The 18,744-nt window shown below is 36.6% G+C and overlaps 1 protein-coding gene across 1 annotated transcript in view; it reads right to left on the reverse strand.

The window, feature by feature from the left end:
- Positions 1-18,744, reverse strand: part of gng7 (guanine nucleotide binding protein (G protein), gamma 7) — a 27,752-nt gene that overhangs the window by 4,587 nt on the left and 4,421 nt on the right. Inside the window, exons 2-3 of the mRNA XM_016280456.1 lie at positions 17,996-18,057; positions 649-770 (exon numbers count right to left, since the gene is read on the reverse strand). Coding sequence (XP_016135942.1) covers positions 649-729 — 81 coding nt within the window. The 5' untranslated portion in view covers positions 730-770; positions 17,996-18,057. The remainder of the gene's footprint in view (positions 1-648; positions 771-17,995; positions 18,058-18,744) is intronic.

The following is an 18,744-nucleotide window of genomic DNA, read 5'->3' on the forward strand; positions in this document are numbered from 1 at the left end:
ACGAACCTTCTGCCATGGCCACCAGGATTCCTGGAACCAGTTCCTGGGCTGGGGCGAGTACGCCCAGAATTCCACAGCCTTCTACTGGTCTCACTCCCTTCCAGTGCGTACTCTAGTTCCAGCCGCCACTGTTCCCCTGGTCAGGGGAGCCTTCTGATGTTCCGGCGGTAGAAAGCTCAGTCCCAGATTTGTTGGCCCTTTCACCATCTTGGAGCAAGTAAACCCAGTCACTTATAAACTCCAACTCCCCTCACAATACAGAATTCATCCCACGTTCCACATGTCACTACTCAAACCTCACCATGACCCTGTTTCTCTCCCCACAGAGCCTGGCCAGACGGAGGAACCCCCTCTTCCCTTGATCCTGGATGAAGGCTCGGTCTACAAGGTGAAGGAAATTCTGCAGTCCCGGCGCTGTGGTGGTCAGCTGGAATACCTCGTGGACTGGGAAGGATACACCTTGTAATACCGTCAAAGTGTTCTGATGTTCTGACAAACACAGCTGCTATTTTTTTTTTACATAAAACTTAACAGGATTATTCAAACAGTTTTCCTCATACAACCACTACGCTTCCATCTTGATTAAAAAGAGAAAAAAACATTGCTTTATAGAAAGAATGTTACACAGAATAATGAAATCTTGTGTACCTTAATACGTTCGTAGCCTGCCTCGATCCGCAGCTGCTCCACCAACTTCCTTGCCTGGGCTATGTTATTAGTCGTCGACATTCTCTGCCATCGGTTATTGTGCCAAGTAAAAGGAGAAAATTCTACAACAAAACAAAAATGCAGCAAGATTAAAACGGAAGCAGAATTTACTGCATACACAGTATCACGTATAGACAATTTATACGATAAATGAGATAAAATGCTTCTTGAGGTGCTTTCAAACTCACTACATACTTTTAAAAGACATTAACCCCTGTCACACATATAATCTTTACTGGTAAATTACCGGTGTGCTGTAGGAAGTTGTAATATTTTGAATCTCACTTATGGACAAAAACAGTTGAAACAAACACAGGTTTAGAATATAAGGGCGAGTACACTGACATAAGGGCGAGTACACTGAATTTTTATTTTTTGAGTGAACGAATCCTTTAAATTACAATCGTGCCTGATAATTTGAGAAAGTCAGGTCTCCATAATAGTTTAGATGTATAAATAATAAACATGTAAATCTAAATATCTGTCTGACAGCTCCGAACACACAACTACCCAGCAACATCAGTCCAGACCACCCAGTTTAGGGGGCCCATCAATCAGACTAACGGTACAACTAAAAACAGGTGCGTCTGTCCTCTGAGGCTAAACACAGCGGCTTATCTTCTCCCTCCTTGTTTTAGGACCAAGTGTTCTTACAAACAAAATGTGTGGGGACAGATGGGCACACACCCATAAAATAAAAAGGGTTAACAAAACTGAGAACATTTGTCGTGATTTTATCGTGATTTTGAAGAATGCTTTTCAACATTGGGGTCCAAAACACTGGATCCCACTAACTTTCATTGTAAGGACATTTTTAAAAATATGACATTTTGTGTTGAACAGAAAGACACTGGTTTGGAACAACATGAAGGTGATTCCTTTACTTTAATAGCTTCATAGCATGAACCGTTTTGACCGTGCTCATGTCAGGAGATTTGCTCAACGCAAGTCTTTCATACAGCTGCATCCTCCAAAAGGTCATTTTAAGAACCACTTAGCAGCACCAAGTAAATTTTTATATCAGCACACCCACAGAGAGGTGACTATCAAAGCAACCGCAGAAACGCAGGAAACACTGGAGGCAGTGAAAGGTTTGGTTCTTTCTAGAGACAAACACGCTCCTTGTATGACCCCCTCCCTTTGCTCCGCACGCGCACTCTCTCAAACCAGCGCTGCACCCCTGGCATTCCAGGACGTTCCTAGAAGGGGCCGTAGTTCTAAACATATGTTGATTAGTGCCTGGGCTTTGTCTTCTCACAGCAAACACAGTCTCTTTCACGACTCCGTGTGCTGCATTCCAGGAAATGGGCACAGCAGCCCTGCATACATAATTGCAGAACTCTAGAATACATGGGCATATTCATTCAAACATACAGGTCTCATAAAGAACGATGTCTCTCTGCACAGTTTTTTCCAACCACATCTGCCTTTTTTTTTTTTAAAGAAAACCCTCACAGGAAAACTGCAAGATTTGGATAGACAGAGCCATAGTGTGTAGTATAGGCTCCATGTAGGCTGCTGTGATTTAATCTCATCTACTGAAAAGCAGTAAGTTTTACATGCACAAAAGTTAGACAGGTAGCTGGTGTATTTGGGTCTAAAGAATTTTGCAACTGATTTTTGCAGTTTGTAACTAGAAGTGTGCTTGAAAATGTGAATCAACACAGGTGCATTATACTTCTACCAATACAACAGCCTACATTGCAACATTTTAATACTGCACAAGTGCAGATTAAAACAAGGTGGTGCATTCCAGAGAGTGTGTTTATATGTGGGTAAAAGGCGTTAAGATGTCGGCATCAAAAGAAATTTACAAAAGTGATTTTATGTCCATAGAAAGCACATTAAATGTAAGTAAAGTGTCTACTTTTAAGGTTTCAAATAAGTTTTTGGAGGATAAAATGTAAAAATTTGGTTGAAATAATGTTACCTCTGATGCACTGCAATGTCTAAACTCTCTGAACTGTCCTGAGCGCGTCCTCGACAGCCGGCGAGTGAGGCGTCATCTTCTTCTTCTTCTTCTTGCTTTACAGCAGATCGCAGACTTATACATGCATTACCAGTTACCACCACCTATCTCTCAAATGGACCATTGGCACTCCTAATTGAGATTGTAGATAGAGTGTCAATGGTCAATGGAAGAAGATGCGTCATGCGCCGGCTGTCAAGGACGCGCTCAGGACAGTTCAGACATTGCAGTGCATCAGAGGTAAAAACAACGATATAAATACTGTTCAGTTTCTTGCACAGACTGATCGTTTCATGTCTTTACACATCAATGTATCGTCACGAGCCGCAGGGTTTAATTTGGTTTTGTGTATGTTTTTTTTTTACTCTCAAAGCCGTGATTCTATTCACTTACATTATAAGACTGACAGACTGCAACGGTTAAAAATCTTCGTTTGTGTTCTACTGAAGAAACAAAGTCACCTACATCTTGGATGCCCTGGGGGTATGCAGATAAACATCAAATTTTCATTTTTGGGTGAACTATCCCTTTAACTGAATGATGAAACTAGTATATTAAAATCTAGTATAGTATATTAAAGTACATTACAGAGAATCCAATATTAATGAAATGGCATCTTAAGTGTAATTAAAGAGAATTCACTTTCATTATTATGTTTCTTATAAAGTACAGATTGCAAATGAAACATTTTAAGAGTACATTTTAAATGACTGTTTAAATCAATATTCTGTTGTGCAATTAGGAGTCTGAACACAGTAGTATATTCTTTTAAAGCATATTATTTATAGAATACATACACTTTTTAAAAAAAAGTATGTTAAAGTATACTTTTTCACAAGGGGTTGTGTGCTCACAGATGTGCATTTATGAACATTTTACAACACGCCTACTCTACAAAAAATTGATTAAAAAATCAGAGAGCTTTAGACCGTGTCACAAGGCACCACAGAGTGCGCTGAACTCCCTCTGGATCTTTATTTTCTCTTCAGAGTCAGTGAGGATTAAGCCTTCTCCATGACTTAACACACATACACACTACTCATTCTCTCTCTCTGAGCTGGAACCAAGTTCACGTGCAATCACACCCTGCTCCTTCACATGACTGTGCGGTCTGCAGCGCCAAGGAGAGTCTCCAAAACAGGCATCTCTTTCTCCACTCTGTGGTATTCTTGATTCTAAAGGAAGAGGAGGAGGAAGGGGGCACTGGAAAACTGCACCCCACCCTTGAGTCTCTGTACCCTATTTTAAGCCACATTGAGCTTTTGCATATTCACCAATAATTAAAAGCTACAAAAAATACAGAGCGAATAGATTAGTCTTTATTTGTTAGCATAAACTAACTTTAATAAATGCTACAAAAACATGTTGATCATTGTTCATGATACCTAATGTGTTAAGAAACTGAACTCAATTTGCTACCAGTAAATGCAACAGACCATACAACAACCAAACATTCTTCCCATGCTTTTTTTTTTTACTGCTGACTGCTTTGGTATGTCTCTGAAGCATCTAAAAGGCATTGATAAATTCAGGATGCAGCATGTAAACAGTGGTCAAATGAGAATGTGAAGTATGCATCATTCTGTTTGGTCACAGTCTGCTCTAATGTGTGTGGCTTTGCAAGCAGACTTTTTTTTCTTAAGTTCAAAGTGAGGCGGCAGTTCCCGCCAGCTTTCCAATCAAGCGCCAGCATTAAATCAAAAAGCCCCTGCCTCTTAACGGACACTTGGTGGCAACGTGCCGGCTCGCACAGTAATCTCACCAGGCTCCAGATGCTTCCTACATTCCCGCTCTCTGAGCTCTCGGTGGGAATACCGCATATGACTGTTCTAAACAAGGAGCGCGAGGGAGGAAAAGAGGGGGGCGAGAGAGGAAAACAGAGCGTGTTCTGGCCATCAACAAGAACTGATCAATGGCCCATCAAGCCTGCCCAGGAAAGATCAGCTCATAAGCAACTTCCAATTAAATCGGAGTCTGGTGATTATTTAGGCCATTGGAATTTGTGCTTGCTCATTATAGAAGCTTGTGAAAATAATAGCTGCTTCATTATTTCTAATACTAGTTTATGATGTATTTATGTATTTAAGACAGTTTAAGTTGTTAAAATAATGCTTAAAAATAGCTTGGTACAAAAAAAGCAATCAAATTCATGAGCAGCAAACACTGGTCATTTCTGAATTAAAGCTGATGGCTGTTCTAATTTTTTTATGTTAAAATATGTAACATACACTACTGTTTAAAAATTTGGGGTCAGTATAATGTTTTAGAAAAAAGTTCCAAGGCTGCATTTATTTGATCAAAAATCCGTGAAAAATGTGATTTATTGTTGTGATGGCAGAATTTAGATTTTTTTTTTAGCAGTCCTTATTCCAGTCTTATTCAGTGTCACATGATCTTTTAGAAATCATTCCAATACAAAGATTTTGTGCAACATTGCTTATTATTAGCATGTTGAAAGCTGTTGTGCAGCTTAATATTTTTGTGGAAACCGAAATATATTTTTTTGCTGATTCGCTGATGAATAGAAAGTTTTTTAAAATTATGTATTTGAAATAGAGCTCTTTTGTACCATTATAAATATCCTTACTATCACTATTGATTAGTTTAATGCATCCTTGGTGAATACAAGTATTAATTAATTCAAATAAAATCTTGCTAACCCCAACCTTTTTTTTTAAAGCCAATAAGCTGCAGTTACATCAGTCCTGAACTATAATTTACTACCAGCTGGTTGGTTGCATGGGGATGCAGCATTTGACTGGACAAAAATCTGTGTACAGGATGAATCATCAATATTTTTGGGCAGTTTTACTAGGAGAAAAAGATCATTTTAAGAATATTTTAGAAGCGAATATATGCTAAAAGTTAATTCTGTCAACATTCAGGAGTATGCTAGCATACAGATTTGCCCCAATGCAAATACACGTCCTAAAAGCCAGCTAACCACAAACTAGTCAAAGTTGAAAGTAAGTAGATTTGCACATCTCTACTAAAAAAAGCAGCAACATCAGAACATGTTTTGTCTTAGCATTGTGTCCATTTTGACGCAGCAACATTGGGACAATCAGTGGCATGAGTTTAAGGCATGACTGTCTTGTTTTTTAATCCAGCTGTAGACAGAGAGTGTGCAAAACATTCATTATTTTTCTAATTCATGAGTTCATTATAAGTTCACAGAGTTACAATGCTGCAACACTGTGACTCCAAATGATCAACTTGACTATGTTCCCCACCCTTCCCTGTTCCTGACAGGCTCAGTCAGCTGCTGCAGAGCTTCTTACAAGAATCAGAAACTGAAAACACCTACAAACTTGATCGGCTGCACACTGAAATACCAGAAGTGTTTTCTTCGGCTTAAAGGACTTTCCAGCAAAGCAGCACACTCGAAGGGGGAGGGGAATGAGGGGCATGGAAGGAAAACGAAAGGAAATGAATGGGATTTTTCATCTCCCAGCTGAGATCATGTGACGAAGTGTTTGCTCACGTCAGCATGCATGTGCACAGAGGGGGTCACAGAACGTTCATGTGGCTCTGTCTGTGTGTGAGGGTGTGACCAGACACCGAGACAGACAGACAGACTCACGACCAGGCAGACAGATAAAAAGACATGGGGACAAATGACTGAAGTGGGTGGAAATTGTTTGGACAGGTTTATACAACGTGTTCCCTGCAGAACCCTTACTGATAGAGTTCTGGCAGACACATGTGGCATGCAAAAACACAAAGACCTGATAAAAATGAGCATTATGGGACTGTTTTCTTTACAAACGGTCCCTAGCACCAATATGGTGAGCTTACAGTTTAATTATGATGATGGTGACGATGATATTGAACTCTTGAGGTTAGGGACCGGCGCAACATCGCCAACACCCCACCGAAACATTTGATCAGACCGGTGGAGCTGGCATTGCCGGTGTGTGCATCACTCCGTGGTACCTACACCACCCTGTCAAAACTTGTTTAACAAAAAGTCAGATAAAAAAAGAGGATATCGTATCGACCGAAATTAAGAAATATACCGTGATATCAATTTTGGCCATATCGTCCAGCCTTAGTACAAAGTCATATACAGTATGTATACTTTACATTTTAATGTTACATTCAAAATTTTGGGATTGGTCTCTTATGCTCACTAAGTAAGCATTTATTTGATCCAAAAAAAAGTACAGTACAGTAAGAAATAAATAATATTATGCAATATTGTGAAATATTATTACAACTTAAAAAATGTGTTGCATAATTTATTTGAATTTAATGCATTTTAAAATGTAATTTATTATTGTGATGGCAAAGCTGAATTTTCAGCAGCCATTACTCTAGTCTTCAATGTCACATGATCCTTCGGAAATTCTAGTATGCTGATTTGGTGCTCTTAATAATCTTCTTATTATGATGATGATTGTGAATTGTGATATTTTCAGGATTTTTGGATGAATAGAAATTTCAGAAGAATGTTTGAAGCAAAACTCTTTTATAATATTATACTCCTTATAATATTATAATACTCAATTTATTCTGTCCTTGCTGATATGACAGAAAAAAAGATTTAGTCTATTAATTGTATTTAATTTCTTTAAAATAATCTTAATGATTTACTGAAAAATATAAATAATCTTATATGGAAAGGACAATAAAACTTATCACATATTTAACTTATTATCTTGAATTTTAATTTAACAATTAAATTTAATGCATTTTCAGAATCATTTCCAATAAAAGCAATGAGTAAAAAAAGTAAACAATAATTAGAAACCTGCACATTTTCTTAGATCAGCTGAAAATTAAATGGAAATAAACAGAACTAAAAGAGCTAGTCCATATATATGAAAAACCAACCAAAATATGCAGTGCTTTTTTTTTTATATATAGTATTTACAATCTGCAAACGGTACTTGTATGCAAAGACATGCAAACCGACAACCACTGTGACACTTTACAGTAAAAGGTTCACTCTATCAGCAGATACTGAGAATACGGGAAAGGTTCACCCCTGTCGACAGACAATGCCAGAAAAACAAAGAAACGTTCCTTGGGAGGAGGCACCAATTTTGCACACTCTGGAAAGAGGCTAAGGTGAGGTTAAAAAGGTGGGCAGGAGGAAAAATGAATGATAACAAAACACAAAAGAGCATGTGTGGGAGAGCCATACCCTCTCCGGATCTACTTCATAGGTGACTTTTCTTCAGTCAAGGATGGAAAGAAAAGGGAAGCATAAACAGTTTTTCTGCTATGACAAAATATTTATGTTGCCAGAAAACCGGATCTAGAAATATGTGAGAACCTCTACGTGACTCAGGAAGGTGCATGAGCTGATAAACATCAGCAGTGGAACAAAAAAAAAACCAAACAAACTGCTGCGTATTGCCCTCTTCCTATTCTGAGAATTGAGTATTTACGAGATGGCACAAATCAACATCCTTTTCATGATTCACTGAGCTCCAGGAGAACGTAAGTCGGTCAGATCCTTTGTGATTGAGAGAGTCTAGAAGCGGGAGATTTGGTTCACTCACCAGGTCACTCACGCAAACATGTGGTTCCAGCATAATGTGCGTGCACATTGGACAAAAACAAGTCCTTTGAGGCGAGAATCAGAGCCAGGTGCTTGGCAATTAACCATTGTGATCAGACAGTAAACAAGCATACAGGGCAGAGCAGAGAAAGTGACTAACAGGCCTCTTTCACAACAACCGACTTCCTCCCTCGGGCCACTTCCATATAAGGTCAAAGGAAGCTGAATAGACGGAAATGGGGAACTCCTAAGGGGTGCAACGCAGCTTCCAGTAAGTATGAGTGGCACTTATCTTGGGGATTCTGAGCTGATGCATCTATTACCTAATATAGCATTCGGCCTGTTTTTCTGCTCCTTGAGAGTGAGCAGCCATTTTCACTGGAAAGTCTGCAGCATGTTGATCAAACGTTCCACATGCATCATTTTGAGCTGTGGAGAATGAAGACGTGTGGTGGAAACATTAGCCATGTTTTCCACAATCTCGTTCAGAACTGTGCCAGCTACGGAGACATTGCGTTTGGACTGGAAGAGTCTGAGATGAGACACTGTGGTTGGTTCTGTTCTTGTGGGAATGTACATGAGTGGAGGTTGGGAGATATTTGAGATGACGTGAGACATGTCTTTTCAAGGCAGCCAGTGACGCAAGAGCACTGTGCATGTCTTCCCTCTTTTGCTCTCTGATAAAACTACAGCACTGTGTCCACTTCTAGCTTAAAGTCACCATGAAATCAAAATGGACAACTTTAGTATTTTATGAAATACTGCAGTGTTTTATTTATAAATCATTTATTTGTGCACATAAATATATATATATTTTTTAATTAAAATTCCTTTGCAATGACATGGGAAACCAATTCTGTATTAGACAGTCTTCAATACTGATCATGATAATTTGATAATCGTTTAAAATAATTAAATGAAATAATTTAGAAATACATAAAGAATTCCATCATAAAGAATTTGCATTATTTTAATTTAAATATATTTGAATAAATTAGCAATGCACAGTATTTAATTATATACTATTTGTCTAAATAAATTAGCACCAAACCTTAAAAACTAAACTAGATTGTTTTAAATGCTACAAGTGAATTTAGGCATCACGACATTATAATGTAAAGTACGAAAATGGATATTCATTTTATTTAAAAAATATAATTTTCAAAGATTCAATTTAAGTGAGCGTTAGATGGCGGCAATGTTGTTATTGTTAACTAAATAAAAAATAATAATTATTCAGTAATTGAAAAAGCTGAAATTAATTCAAACAGAAGAAAAACTAATGAGAAAAACGTACTAAAATTACCATTAGCTATACAGAAATATAAAAAGAATAAAAAGAAAATAAGAAAAATATTAGTATATATTTAATACTAAAATAACACTGGAGGTAATAAGTATGCACAGTTAAATATAAAATATTGAAAAATATATGTCTAATATCTACTGATAAAATAGAGCAATAATTATGACCAATAACCGATATGGCACAGACATATTGTGCATACCTAAGACAAAAGTGTTGCAGAACACCTGCAAAAGGCTTAGTATAATTTAGAATGACTATCCAAACTGTTCAAGGCTGCAAGAAAGGCCAGTGATCTTTGATCCAGAGTCTTGCATTCTTATTGGAAAACCCTTCCTCTTTCTTCTAAATCAGATATTCTAGCTGCAGGAAGTGACAGCGTGCTGTTGTGCAGCGCTACGGAGCTCGTCTACTCTCCAAACAGTGCAGTAGATGACCTCTGTGCAACCTCTGTGACATCTGACAAGTGCCAAAGTTCTGCTGACACCCTCCTTCACTGACCGCTTTGCTGCTTTACTTGAATCTGCACCCCATGACGCACATTATACGCATCTCCTCCAAGCTCTATATACATAAACAAGAGACATAAGCATGGTTCAACAGGCAGTTGACCTAATGTTCTGCATTCCTTCTTCAAATATAAATACAGACCTCTTCCAATGACTACGACATGGTCATGAGAGAACAAAAAAAATTACTTTACTGCATTTTGACCCACTCGTAGCAATGAAAAGCTGCAATGAAACCACTGATGAAAAGTGTTCTCCTAATATAAACATGCACTGGGGATTTAAGCACCTATGATTTTTATGTAAGCTATATGAAGACTAAATAATTCAGAAATAGTTGAGGCCAATCCAATGCCAGTAGAGCCCACAAACCACGAGTGAACAGAACAAATGGTGGGTCTTCAAAGGCATTTTTACATATTTTACATAGGGAGGTGAATCAATCGAATCAATCAAAAAAGAGAACTAATTATGTGCACCAGTGTTGTTATTTGTAACTATTAACACTGTTTTGCTTATTTCAAATAAATATATTGAAATAAAGCTGAAAATAATGTAAATATGAAAAACTTAAATGAAAATTTTGCCTTTGCAACTAACTGTAATAAATACATTTAAGCACTAAACCTACAATAAAAATAAAGTTAAATAGAAATATACAAAACTAATAAAAATGACTTGGCACATAGCAAAACTACTAAATTGTGAAATAAAATTAAAACAAACTATAAAAATGAAAGCTAATTAAAAATATTAATAAATAATATAATAGCATATACTGTATTTTCCAAATAAATAAAAAAACTACACCGAGAGAGAGAGAAAAAAAAAGTAGCACCGGGTCAAAATTGCATTTTAAGAGAAAAAAAACCATATTCCATTTATTCCAGAAAATTTAGTATATAATACAAAACTAACACTAATGTGCACAGATCGCACCTAACATTAAAAATGCCACTGAATGGCAAAATTGGAATCAGAATAAAGGAAGAATATTTTAAATAATAATTGTTTAATGGTGTCTTTTAAATGTTATGGCAACTCCAGTTAAGCAAATCACAAAAAAAATTCAAAGCAAAAGTATTAATATAATTATGTTCCTTCACTTAGACTTTTTTTATTGCGTTAGCTGAGAATGTTTTTGTAAAATATCCATCTCATGCATATATGTATAGACCAACAAACGGCACAGTTCCCATTCAAGGGTAACTCATTAATTTATCTGTGATGTAGTCGAGTATAATTCACACAATGATTAAAATGCCTCCCCTTAGGTATAGAACAAGTCATTACTGTACGAGAGACGTTTCTAACTGAAACACATGGAATCAATTGCACATGACGTGTAATGGAGACAAATCTTGATAATTACTATGGCAGGAGTGGAGGCAGCTTTATTAAAGTGACCATTCACTAATGTCACACAGTTTTCTAAATGGTGACCAAGAGGGAGAGAGAACGAGATGGAATGTTTAGAGTCGGTCTGCAGTCGCTCTCGGCGTCTGCCGTCACCTTAAACAGCAGGGCATTAGAGAGATATACGGCAGGGCGTTTCACACCTCTGTCGTGAAACTGCGTAAAGCAGGCAGTTCACATGCATGGCAGAGGATTTCTGACCTGGTCCCGCTGGACTCCTGCTGAGAAGGGCTGCTGCAGATATCAGCTGCACACGTGTCAAACCTCACTCCTGCTTTCCCAAACAAGCCACCCTCAGTGAAAAGAGTGTACTTCTCTACCACAATAGAGCTAGCAGGTCTGTTTACATGTAAAGGGCTGCTAATGGAAAGGCTGCTATAGGATGATCCAATTAGATATGCTATCGGGACAGGTGACTTAGTGATTTTGTTGTTGCAGTGAAATGGAGGCAGTCAGGAAAACATCCTGTAAATGGTAAAAATAAAAATAAAAAAATCAATACACTTCTTGCATGCAACATATTTCCTTGACCTGAAGAAAGTAAACAAGTGAGAAACTGTCTTTGAGCTTCCTCTATTGCAGGAGTACCTGTAAAGGCCTGGTCAGGTGCCAAGAATGCTAATGTTTTTGTTTTGTTTTAAATAACACATCCTTTTTCCAACATGGTTACATTTTGCATTGATCAAACTAAATTAACTACAAAATGATCATGATAATTTGATAGTCTTGTTTAAAAAATAAAATAGCAATGAAATAATTTAGAAATAAATTTCAGTTTGTTTTGAATGCGTATAGCCATCCTCAAAAATTTGCATTATTTTAATTTAAACAGAAATATTTGATTAATAAATTAATAATTAAATATAATACTTTTAAATTATACAAAAATATTTTAATTTTAATTTAAATGCATGCATTCATGCTGTAATTTGTACAAATAAATTTAAATGCAAATTCTATAATCAAGAACACAATATCAAGGTGAAAAAAATGTATCATTATCATGCAGACTTAGATCAAACGGAAACCCATGAAAACTGGTTTTCCCTGAGCAGTTATGTATGAACACTAAACCTTTGGCCTTGGTTTGCAGGACAGGACTCAGTGTTGGGAAGCCACACCTCTTCTCTTAAATCTTCCCCATGCTGAGGACGTTTACAGAGTGTGGAAAGGCCCTAAAATTAGGTCAGTGCTCCAGGAGCTTAACCTACTTGCTTAAGTACTGCAAGAAAACTGTATTTATTACCAACACCAGCAGACAGCCTAGTCCACGCCAAAACTATTATCTGAATATCTGCCAAGCCTTTAAGGGTATTGAAAAGAAAAGCAGTATAATTAGTCATTTCATATAAGAGAGGCAGGCATTAGAGATTGTTGTTTCAAGTGTTTGGCTGTAGGACTGAAAAGTGTTTTGTGTGTTGGTGGCAAAACAGCCAGGTGTCAGCTGCAGCACCCCGTTCCCCTGATTGCGCTCTGGGAGGGGAAAGAGCAGCCAGGATCCCCCGTCTAGTCATGGGAAGGGTCAACTTGTGTCAGACTTGGGTCAAAGTTGAGTCTCGGGGGTGCCAGTGGTCACCGGTTAACCAACACAATATCTTCCACTGCGTGACTAGCCTCAGCACATCTGTCTAATTTTTAAACACCTCAAATGTGAGAAATAATGCTTGAATGTTAACTATTCATACGAGCATGACCTTTAACCTCCATTACAAATTCTAACTGCTGAGGACATTTTCCTGAAAGACACGGTAAGATTAGCCTTAGCTTTGCAGTCATAGATTCATCTGTGTTGGATGAATTATTACAGTGCTAACAGTACATACAGTATACTGCTTTTTTATAAATAAAAAAAAGTGAAACCATTTTTTTAATTATAATATTTAATATAATATATTTTCCACAGTAAATTTTTAACATGCATTATTATTTTATGTAATACAGTAAATTAAATATAATGTTATATTTATACACTCGTTTTATATACACAAACGTATTAATATCCCCAAAAAATTAAATTATTTATTTAGTTACTTTATTTATTAAAAATTTAATTACACTTTTTTCATACAAATGATCCAATCATCAATCATTATACACAGCCTGATCCAATAATAAGGAAGAAAACATAATAAACAAATAAATAAATAACAGTTGATATCCCTTTCAGTTAATTTGCCACACTAGCAATAGAAGGTTAAATCGAGAGCATTGCACTGAGGGATACAGTAATCCACACTCGGTTTACTGCACATTTTATCATCCAGGCATGCTATGCATACAGAAACTTTGCATACCATACAGTAAACATACTGCGGAACGAGCTTTATAGTAGTATGCAATTCCAAACATACTCTATGCTCGTAACATGCAGCCACAATGCAAAACAGCACAGAATTCACATGAACAGTGGAACATTAACAAACAACCTGTGTTCCTATATTTGGATATCAGCTGACTTGCACGTTATACAGCTGGTTTACTCGGAAAGGTGAGAGAATGCTCATGACCTTTGAGTTCATTGATGTTGAAGTAGATTAATGTACCAAAGGTTTAGAAAGCAGGACAGACAGTAGCTTACTGCTAGTACACCAGACAAGACACTCAGAACACTGATTATGTTATCAGATCAGCCAGAACATGGAAAGAATAGCAGAATTAAGTGTTTGTTATGTTCCAGATGTAATCAACTTTTAACATTCAGACAGTGTGCAACTCATATCAAACAAAAACAATGGATAAGCTTTAGTTTTCTAAGGAAGAATCATTAAAATTCCAATAAGAGGAACGTTACAAATAAAGCAGCATTCCTGCAGCGCTTCAGTAGTTCACTGGAACTTACAGCCATTCAAGCCATTCAAACCATTCAAAACATGCGTCTACCCTCTAACCATCAGTCTAGCACAGATATGGATGAAACTTTCATGCAAATATATATGGCAATGCAAACAGAGACCAGGGCAATAGGGAAATATTTAATTATGTTCCAAAAATATTTGCTGCAACACTTTATTGGAATACGATCATACAGCTTATTAGGCAATACATTGTGTTTTTTTGTTACATTTTCCAGCAATAAATGTTTTATAAAAAAATTATTATTTAAATAATAATTATATATGTAATAATATAATAATTAGATATTTGTTATTAATTGTTATTATCATTATATAATTTTAGATTTTATTTATTATTATTATTATTTAGTCTACCCTCTAACCATCAGTCTAGCACAGATATGGATGAAACTTTCATGCAAATATATATGGCAATGCAAACAGAGACCAGGGCAATAGGGAAATATTTAATTATGTTCCAAAAATATTTGCTGCAACACTTTATTGGAATACGATCATACTGCTTATTAGGCTATACATTGTGTTTTTTTTGTTACATTTTCCAGCAATAAATGTTTTATAAAAAAATTATTATTTAAATAATAATTATATATGTAATAATATAATAATTAGATATTTGTTATTAATTGTTATTATCATTATATAATTTTAGATTTTATTTATTATTATTATTATTTTGCACAATGTATTCATTTATGAATATTGTTGGCTCTGTAACAAATTGCTTATGTTCCTCTACTGTCGTTTTAGGTAGATGCACAGAATGTAATGTAAATGCAAATGTAATAATATAATTCAAAGTTACACTATATAAATCTTAATATTAATCATGAAACTTCAAGATCTCTGCAAACATGCATACAGCCTACTAAAACAGCATTAAATAAGATACTATATAAGAGGAGGAGTGATGGAGGCGGCAGTGCACAAGTAGTCAATGCGCAATGCACTGCACCCCCAGCTGCGAAGCATGAGCTAGAGTGGGCCGCACACACACACACACTCCACACATGTAGGCAGGAGTGGGAGACTGATCTATATGCTGGGGAGTATGTGTGCACAGCACAGGGAGAGGCAGAAGGAGGGAGTGCATCAGCAACCGTTACTCACTTTCTCCCACGTGACATTCCTCTTTCAACGACAAAAACGAAAGAGAGCAAAGAGCGGCAGGAATGCGGCCAACAGTCGAGCTGAACAGGGATTTCTGAATGCCAAGGAGCTCATGAAGAGGCAGTGATGAAAATAACAACGTTTTTTTAATGCCACCTAGTCCAAATCACACACATGAATCATTATTTTTGGATAAGCTGCTGTTTGTGCTTGCACCTCCATCGCTTGTCTTAGATGCAAGCATATTACATAGCATGCTATAAAAGCTGCTACATAATCCTGCCATGTGGACCTTCAGTGAAGTGATATAAGCTGTTACAAGACAAGTGCAATCCCAAGAGATCTACGGTCTCTGTGGGGAAGGGCAGATGTTTATGCAACAACTACCGGCACATGTCATGTACCTGAGGAATATGAAATGATGTGAATGTCAGTTAGTCGAAATGTTTCATCCATTCTGCTGCGAACTGGAAAAAAGCTGAGCTGCTGACTCATTTTTTTTTTAAAGCTCACTACACAAATAGCATAGTCATCATGACCCAGGCACTTTTGAAGCTTCTATCTTGCCAAGCCTTTCATAACACCTTCAGCTCTTTCACAACACAGACAGAGTAAAGGACTTAAGTGTGGGGTATTGAACTACAGACCACACATCCATCTGTTGAATAACAACCTTCTTTAGCTTGCAAAACATCACAAAATCTACCACGTTCTGTAGCTATTTTAGGCACTGCCTTTTTCATATTTTAAGCATTTAAAATGCTAAAATTGAAATTTACTCCATGAGTTAAGACTATTTCAGCAAATGATGTCACATATGAAATATGTTACATATGGAATTGTCCAACAGCTTAGTGTTTAGTCTGAAAGTCAGTGCAAGACATGCATGACTATCTATCACTCACTGGCAGGCTTCTAGTCAGTGTATGGCAAAAACAGAAATGACCACAGTCCCTACAGTATATTTCCTGTCTGCCTCAAAAATGATCTCTAGATAAAACCAGACAAAATTCAGACTGATGTATTGGAAGGTGTTTTCTCTGAAGCATGTTTTTCCAAACAGGACCCCATACTTTCCCCCCACAGTCTGCGAGTCAGTCAGCTGACGCAAGGCAGCAGGAATCTGGTCAGGGGTTTCGTCCCGTCTAGACTGAGCAGAATGGAACTGCAGACAGAATCGCAGTGGAAAACAAAAGCAGAGCCTCTGCAGTGAAGTCCTATACTGCCACTCTGTGGTGTAGCATATGTATGGCACTTATATATGACTACTGTACTCTTTAGATGTACAAACCCAATTCCAAAAAAGTTGGGACACTGTACAAATTGTGAGTAAAAAAGGAATGGAATAATTTACAAATCTCATAAACTTATATTTTATTCACATTTCTCAGTGTAAACATTTGATATGTCATCTATTTTGTATTCTGAATGAAATATTGAAATTTGAAACTTCCACATCATTGCATTCTGTTTTTATTCACAATTTGTACAGTGTCCCAACTTTTTTGGAATTGGGTTTGTATTTATATAATAGTAACATATTACAAAAATCAAATGGTTGTTAACTTTGACTTTACAACCGCAAATGTATTGCAAAGATTTCCAAGATATTAAGTCAAATTTATATAGGCCTATATTATATATTTTAGCATAACAATATGAAGAATCAAACATTTCAGTCAATTTTCAGTGTTTGGTATGCCCCCTTTTCTTCCATTTTTAATTTATTTCCAGGTTTAAATTAGATTTTGAATCACAATCAGGTCTCAGACTCCACTATATGAATACAGAAAACTGTGTATTTTAGTTTTTCATTTTCATGCTGTAGTGTGACATCTCCTGCATTCCTAAAATTCCAAAAATATTAATTTTAAATATTCCATGTAGTAAGAACAGATATATTAGGTCTTTTATCTTTAGACAATATAGGACTGCTGTAACTAGAAGTTAATCCAAAGCAAAAAGACCATTTGAAACTCCCATGAAGCGGTTAGTGTGTGTGTGTGTGTGTGTGTGTGTATACTGCTTTAGTGGTTCACTTTATGGCTTATTCTAGAACAAATAACCCAATATAGCTATAGCTATAAAGGACTTCTAGAAATACTACATAGAAAAACTAGTATCATTAACATATTACAAAAATAATAATAATAATTATATATACAGTGGGTACGGAAAGTATTCAGACCCCCTTAAATTTTTCACTCTTAGTTCTCCTTTCGTTATTTGACTTCTAGACAAGTCAAACATAGAATCCGAATCCCTATATTTTATCAAATGTGAAAACAGCATGTCAATTACAAGCAAGTACACATCCACTGTCTATCTATCAGCAATGAACCACAAGGAAGCCTCATCTGTCTCTGTTAACAAAACTGAACTGTGGCCCTGGGTGGTTGCTATGGATACAGCTCATTGCAGGCTGCAGAGAGTATATGCATGAATCAGAGGAATACTGTTACTTTGACACCCTCATGTGGTCAAAAGTGGTCATGCTGCATCAGATAACCTGTAGGCCTGAATGTACAATTCCCTGCCAGTTTGAGTACAAACATAACAAACATCTGCATTCCTATTCAGATCAGTAGAACTTGTATTTGGACTTTGTCTTACCTGGATGATGGAGAGGCTGGAGACTAAAGCTGGCTCAGGGACCTGCAGGCAACTTCGCTTGTCTAGAACACACAAACACAAGGCACAAATCATTTATCAGAACAAGTAAACACTCAAGCAATGTGTTATTTACCTATTTGAGTGGTTCCTGCAAAATAAAATTACTTTTTATCAGTGAATAAAAGTAGGTATTGCTATAACAGCTATATTTCAATTTAAAAAAGTGACATGATCAACCAAAACAATGTCACAATCAAAACGTTGTTTAATGATATATATACAGGTGCACCTCAATAAATTAGAATGTCGTGGAAAAGTTCATTTATTTCAGTAATTCAACTCAAATTGTGAAACTCGTGTATTAAATAAATGCAATGCACACAGACTGAAGTAGTTTAAGTCTTTGGTTCTTTTAATTGTGATGATTTTGGCTCACATTTAACAAAAACCCACCAATTCATCTCAACAAATTAGAAAACTTCATAAGACCAATAAAAAAAACATTTTTAGTGAATTGTTGGCCTTCTGGAAAGTATGTTCATTTACTGTACATGTACTCAATACTTGGTAGGGGCTCCTTTTGCTTGAATTACTGCCTCAATTCGGCGTGGCATGGAGGTGATCAGTTTGTGGCACTGCTGAGGTGGTATGGAATCCCAGGTTTCTTTGACAGTGGCCTTCAGCTCATCTGCATTTTTTGGTCTCTTGTTTCTCATTTTCCTCTTGACAATACCCCATAGATTCTCTAT

The sequence above is a fragment of the Sinocyclocheilus grahami genome, unplaced genomic scaffold (genome assembly GCF_001515645.1).
Source record: "Sinocyclocheilus grahami isolate Dianchi unplaced genomic scaffold, SAMN03320097.WGS_v1.1 scaffold141.1, whole genome shotgun sequence".
Lineage (NCBI taxonomy): Eukaryota > Metazoa > Chordata > Actinopteri > Cypriniformes > Cyprinidae > Sinocyclocheilus > Sinocyclocheilus grahami.